Below are 6,343 nucleotides of genomic sequence, written 5' to 3'. Positions count from 1 at the left end.
CGCACTCGTCCACGTCTAATATCATCTCCATCGTGTTAATCGTTCGAATTTGTCATTTTGGGTCTTTATTTTATCTTTTTACTCACCCACGCATTTCTTTCTCGTGTGATCCAACTCGTAACCGAGTGGACAAGTGCATATGTAAGATCCCATTAAGTTCTGACACTTTCCTGGGGATGGGCAGAGTCCAGGAATCTAAACACGATTAATTCAAATTGTTTGTTTCAATTATTTATTCTACATCGTTTTCTTTTTTTAACACTCTTGATCCACCTACTTCGTGACACTCGTCGATGTCTCTGCAGTGCTGGCCATCCTGAGCCAACACGTAGCCGTCGGCGCATTCACAGTTGAAGGCTCCGATAGTGTTTCGACACCTTCCATTGCGGCAGAGGAAGGGCATAATTCTGCACTCGTCGATATCTGTTGCGACAAGATTCATTTCAATGTTAACCCTTTGCTCTCTAACCACTCGAGTTAATGCCGTAACTTCAGCAATGACTCTCTGGGATTGTTGCGGCAATTTGATAATTTATTTTTATGTTTGATTCTTTTAGAATATCGCTTCATAGGTTCCTAAGCTCTTTACGTATAATCTTACGAATAATTATCTTATGGTAATCTTATGAGGCTACCAAACGCAGTGAGTTTGGAGTTGCTGGTTCGACCGAACGAAAGAGGGCTGGAGTGCAAAGGGTTAATCCTCAATCGCGATTTCGAGTAAAATTTTGAAAAGAATTTACCCGCGCAATCGTTATTGGGGCTAAGCTTGAATCCTTGATAGCAGATGCACTTGTACGAGCCAAGCGTGTTCACGCAGGTGCCGTTGTTGCAGATATTTGGATTTCTTTGACACTCGTCGATGTCCACGCAGTTGTCCCTGTCCCGAGTGAGCGCGAAGCCACCGTGGCAGATGCACTGGAAACTTCCTTGCAGATTGTTGCAGGCGCCGTTGTTGCAAATCCCCGGTCGCTCGTAGCATTCGTCGATGTCGACGCAGTCTCGTTGGCTCAGCCCCAATTTGTACCCCGCCGGGCAAACGCATTCGAAGTAACCTTGCTTGTTTATGCACTGGGCATTTCCACTGCAGGGATTTGGGATCTGAAAATGAGAAACGTTCACCTTCCTATCCGAGAACGATCATCATCGAGTTGTTATTAAAATTATTGAAAAAAATCTCCTTTTTTTCGTAGAGTCACCTGCAGACACTCGTTCTCATCGATGCACTGATGAGAATCCTGATCGTACACGTATCCACGATCGCACTGGCACTCGAAACTTCCAGGAGTGTTCATACAACGACCGTGAGTGCACATGGTCGGCATCAGGGCGCACTCGTCGATTTCCTCCGTGTGATTCGTTATGGGATTCATTATCTGGCCTGGTACCTGGCCGCAAAGAATTTCGTGCTCCCCTAAAAGGGACGGTGTCGTATTGAGAAATTCGGTTTGAGAAAAATACTTTCTCGTGATTGTACTCACGGGTCCTCTCGGCTGGACACTTTTCGCAAGGGCTACCCCATGCGGCTCCCATGGAACAACAGCACAACATTTTCGTTTGAGGGTGCATCATCGGGTTGAAGCATTCGCCTGACTCGTAATTCAGATAGCACGATTCCTTCCTCATGTCGACACATTCCTCTATATACACAAGTTAATAGAGAATTTGAATTTCGATGATGATAATTACGAAGGGTTCGATGATTGTTTCACTCACTTCCTCCTGGCATCGCCATGTATCCTTCTGGACACTCGCAGTGATATTTCCCTTGATCGTTGATGCAATGACCCACCCCGCATATTTGTGGATGCAAAGCGCATTCGTTCACATCTGAGGGGGAATAAGAAAAATTATAATTGATATTTTTCTGTATTATTCCAAGATGTATTCAATTCGATCACCTATGCAACTGCTTTTAGTGTCATCCAAAATAAAGCCCTCGTTGCAGGAGCACATGAAACTGCCGAACGTGTTGGTGCAATGCCCGTTCTGACAGATGTTCTCGTATTCCTCGCATTCGTTGATATCCTCGAGGATGACCGTCTCCTGATTCGGTCTGTATCCGGAACCACCCGGGCACAATTCCTGGAATTCTTTCGTCCCAACTTGGGGACACTCCTCGCAACGATTTCCCCAAGCGTTGCCAATGCTGCAGCAACACGTCGCCTTCGTCACCGAAGAGGCCATATCAAAGATGCACTGAGGCCTTCCGGTACCGTGTTCGAAACCGACGAAGCAGAACGATTCTCGTCTGTCTGTAATGGAAACAATATCTAATAGATCTGTGTCCAATCAAGTTTCAGATCAAAGTTTCAGAATTTCCTCTTGAAAATTTTCGTGAAAAATTTAGAATCTTTAAAAATTGAAACCTTTGAAAAGAATTTTTAAAGAGGATGATTTTCGAAGAAATCAGTTCTTTTATAAAAAAAGATAACCCTATCCTTTCAATCAAATTTCAAGTCAAAGTTTCAGAATTTTCTTTTGAAAAGTTGAAAATTTGAAAACTTTCGCGAAAAATTTAAAATCTTTAAACATTGGACTGTTTGAAAGGAAGTTGAATTTTTGAAAAGAATGATTCTTGAAGAAATTAATCTTTTTACAGAAAAAGATAACCCTTTGTTCTTCCAATCAAAGTCAAATCAAAATTTCAGAATTTCCTCTTAAAAACTTGAAAACTTTCGAATCTTTAAAAATTGAAATTGAATTTTTGAAACAATTATTCTCAGAAAAAAATAATTCTCTGTTCTTCCAATCAAAGTCAAATCAAAGTTTCAGAATTTCCTGTTGAAAACTTGAAAACTTTAAAATCTTCAAAAATTGAAGAAAAGTTGAATTTTTGAAACGATAATTTTCAAAGAAATTAATTTTTTTACAGAAAAAGATAATTCTCTGTTCTTCCAATCGAAGTCAAATCAAAGTTTCAGAATTTAGAATCTTTAAAAATTGTAGGAATTTTTGAAACGATGATTCTCAAAGAAATTAATTTTTTTTTTTTTTTTCACAAAAGAGGATAACGCACCGACGCAAGCGTTTCCAGCTTCGACCAATTCGTAATAAGGCGGGCACTTGCATATGTATTTCCCCTGAGTATTTACACAGGTGCCGTACTGGCACGATTGAGGATTCTCGCATTCGTCGATATCCGTGCAATTTCCACCCGAACCGTCCAACTTGTATCCCTCGTGGCACTCGCAACGGAACATGCCGAATATATTCTCGCAACGGCCGAACACGCACAAATTACTGAACATCTCGCACTCGTTTATGTCGACGCACGTCTGCTCGTTACTCTCGTCGGGGTGCATGAAGCCCATCTCGCACTCGCATCGAAACGATCCAGGATAATTGAGGCAGTGGCCATTTTCGCAAAGAGTATTGTCGTTGGCGCATTCGTCTATATCCTTGCAAGTGTAGCCATCCCCTCTGAAGCCAGCGTCGCAATCGCACTGCGAACAAGTGCGTTACAACGGGATTATCATCTCCTCAAATTATTCCCTTTTGGATGTACGTTCGATTTAACACCAATAATTTCGTTTACAAAGTAATTCTCACCTTGAAAGATCCCTCTGTGTTGATGCACTGAGCGTTGGAGTCGCATCCTCCATTGTTCGTGAGGCACTCGTTGATGTCTCGACATTCGACACCGTTCCCCACGAAACCCTCGTGGCAGGTGCATTCGTACGAGCCTTGAGTGTTCTGGCATTCCGCGAATTCGCTGCACGAGTAGACGTTTAAAAGACACTCGTCGTCGTCGGTGCATCCAGGCCCCTGGTCAGGTTTCACCGAATACCCTTCCTCGCACCGGCAATTGTACGAACCGATCGTGTTGTAGCATTCGCCGTAGCCGCATATATTTGGCTGCGCGTTGCACTCGTCGATGTCTGCAGATGATAAATCAGAATAATTTTCAGAGGGGAATTTTAGATCGTTTGTCGATTTCAAACAGCCTTTTACCTATACAGGACGCCCCATCCTTTCCGGATATCAATCCATCGGTGCAGGTGCATATGTAGCCACCCTCTATGTTGGTGCACTTCCCTCCGTTGCAAATTCGTGGATTCTCTTTGCACTCGTCGACGTCCACGCACGATCTACCATCGAGATTCAACGCGAACCCGGTGCTGTTTCAAAAGAAAGGAAAATATTAAAATTTCAATTATCTTTATCCTTAGAATCGCAATCGTTTCGTCGCAATAAACTTTTCTTGAAACGAATTTCGAATTCGAAGGTAATATTTGACGTCTCTACCTGCAAGAACAAGAGAAGCTGCCGGGTGTGTTGAGGCAAACGTCCTCGCAGCCACCGTTATTGGTCGCGCACTCGTTTATATCCTCGCAGTGCGACTTCAATCCAGTTTGTTGATAACCATCGTCGCATATGCATTGATAAGTGCCCATCATGTTCTCGCAGACTCCGTTCGAGCAGATTCCGCTGGTCCTCGAGCACTCGTCTATATCCTTGCACGACTGCTTGTCAGGACCCAGCTCGTGGCCGGGTGGGCATTGACACTTGAAACTGCCCTCCGTATTGATACAAATCCCCCCTCGGCACAAACCTGGTGTCTCCTCGCATTCGTTTACGTCTGAAATTCAAATTGGACGATCGAACGATCCGTTCTCGAATGTCTCTTGAAAATTTCAACGTTACCCATGCAAATCTTCATTATATCGTGGCTGAGATATCCAGGATTGCAATCGCACTGGAAATTGCCGGGCGTGTTTCTGCAGGTTCCGTTTCCGCACACTCCGCGCATGATCTCGCATTCGTCGATGTCTGTGCAAAAAAAAAAGAAAAGAAAAGAGTCTAGGCGCGCGCGAAAAATCCAATCTGATCGAATAACGATATGTAAATGAAAATACAATTCATTGGATTCGGAACGAGATATTTATATTGAGAGATAATTTGGAGAGGAATGGGCTCACCGTTACATTTAATCCCATGTTCATCCAACGCGAAACCCTGGTTGCACTTGCAACTGAAACTTCCAACGGTGTTCTTGCATCTGCCGTTCAAGCACATTCCAGGAAACTCGACGCACTCGTTCACGTCCTGCTTGTCCGTGAAACCGCCCCCCCTCGGGCACATTTCTTTGTGCGCGTGGGTCCCCGGCTTGGGACACGCTTCGCATCTCTCGCTACCCCACGCACGCCCCACGGAACAACAGCACAGACTCTTGGAAAATTGGCCTTCGATTGGATTCGTGCACTGGCCGTGTCTATAATCCAAGTAACAAGTCTCCTGCCTCGTGTCTATGCACGTGATATCTGTGCGCCAGAAAAAGAAAAAAAGAAAAAATTACATTTTACTCAAGACATCCTTGATATCTTGATTTGTACATGACACTCACGGGTGGCGTCTAATGTCAATCCAGGGGGGCACTCGCAACGATAGGATCCATCGGTGTTGACGCACGTCCCGCCTCCTTTGCATATGTCGCTGTTCAACTCGCACTCGTTCACATCCACGCACTCTTTCCCGCCGAATTTCGCGTAACCTTTGGTGCACTCGCAGATCGAGTGGTCGCAGAGCTCGCAGGGGCTTCCCCAGGCGACACCCACCGAGCAGCAACATTCCGACTTCAACGCCAACCTCGGCAGATTGTACTCGCATCGACCGTCTATCATCTTGGTCCAGCAGGAGCCTCTCCTGTTGTCTGAAAGAAATTTCGATGAAAGAGACTTATTATATTAAAAAAAGAAATAGAGTAAAGCTCTTCGATTCTTTCAAAGAGATCTCTTCAAACTAGAGATTGTATCGTAATTCAAAGAGAGTTTACATGTTATATAGAAAATCTTTTTGACATAGTAATATTCATATTCGTGTATATTTGATTATTCATACCCATGCAAATGTGGCCTGTGTGGTCGAGGATGTATCCGGGTGAACACTCGCACTCGTAAGATCCCAGAGTATCTATACATATTCCGTTCAAGCATACATCCGGCCCAAGTTCCTCGCACTCGTCGATATCCTCGCACATGTGGTTCGCCGTGTTGAATCGCATCCCGCTCGGGCAAATACACTGCGCCAACATGTCAACGCTTAAATGTCTCGATTGGTCACGGCCAATTCCTCCAACTTAGTGGCTAGATCTAATCTAAGCAAGATGCCGTCGATTCGACACGCGAGGTACGTTTACTTGCCTGGAAACTCCCAGGGGTGTTACGACACTGCCCACCACTGCACAACGACTGCTCCAATTCGCACTCGTTTATATCGCTGCATATCTTCCCTGTCGCGTCCACCTCGTACCCGCTGTCGCAGATGCAACGATAAGTGCCCATCAGATTCTCGCAGCCACCGTTCACGCAAATGTTTGGATTCTGTGCACACTCGTTGATAT

General features: G+C 44.6%; 1 protein-coding gene across 1 annotated transcript in view; it reads right to left on the bottom strand.

Moving 5' to 3' along the window:
* The window catches only part of LOC102672532 (fibrillin-2-like), a gene marked incomplete at its 5' end in the record, with an annotated part of 14,416 nt that overhangs the window by 4,101 nt on the left and 3,972 nt on the right, over positions 1 to 6,343 (bottom strand). The window contains 17 exons of the mRNA XM_006615067.1: positions 1 to 15; positions 87 to 195; positions 278 to 423; positions 744 to 1,101; positions 1,200 to 1,414; positions 1,482 to 1,640; positions 1,717 to 1,830; positions 1,902 to 2,255; positions 3,020 to 3,446; positions 3,553 to 3,881; positions 3,955 to 4,121; positions 4,249 to 4,582; positions 4,648 to 4,773; positions 4,923 to 5,264; positions 5,348 to 5,653; positions 5,842 to 6,022; positions 6,144 to 6,343. Of these exons, the coding sequence (XP_006615130.1) occupies positions 1 to 15; positions 87 to 195; positions 278 to 423; positions 744 to 1,101; positions 1,200 to 1,414; positions 1,482 to 1,640; positions 1,717 to 1,830; positions 1,902 to 2,255; positions 3,020 to 3,446; positions 3,553 to 3,881; positions 3,955 to 4,121; positions 4,249 to 4,582; positions 4,648 to 4,773; positions 4,923 to 5,264; positions 5,348 to 5,653; positions 5,842 to 6,022; positions 6,144 to 6,343 (3,882 nt within the window). The remainder of the gene's footprint in view (positions 16 to 86; positions 196 to 277; positions 424 to 743; positions 1,102 to 1,199; positions 1,415 to 1,481; positions 1,641 to 1,716; positions 1,831 to 1,901; positions 2,256 to 3,019; positions 3,447 to 3,552; positions 3,882 to 3,954; positions 4,122 to 4,248; positions 4,583 to 4,647; positions 4,774 to 4,922; positions 5,265 to 5,347; positions 5,654 to 5,841; positions 6,023 to 6,143) is intronic.

Source organism: Apis dorsata, unplaced genomic scaffold (genome assembly GCF_000469605.1).
Source record: "Apis dorsata unplaced genomic scaffold, Apis dorsata 1.3 scaffold_215, whole genome shotgun sequence".
In the NCBI taxonomy this organism is placed as follows: Eukaryota; Metazoa; Arthropoda; class Insecta; order Hymenoptera; family Apidae; genus Apis; species Apis dorsata.
Note: the sequence above shows the minus strand (reverse complement) of the source record. Positions and strands in the feature narration are given on the sequence as shown.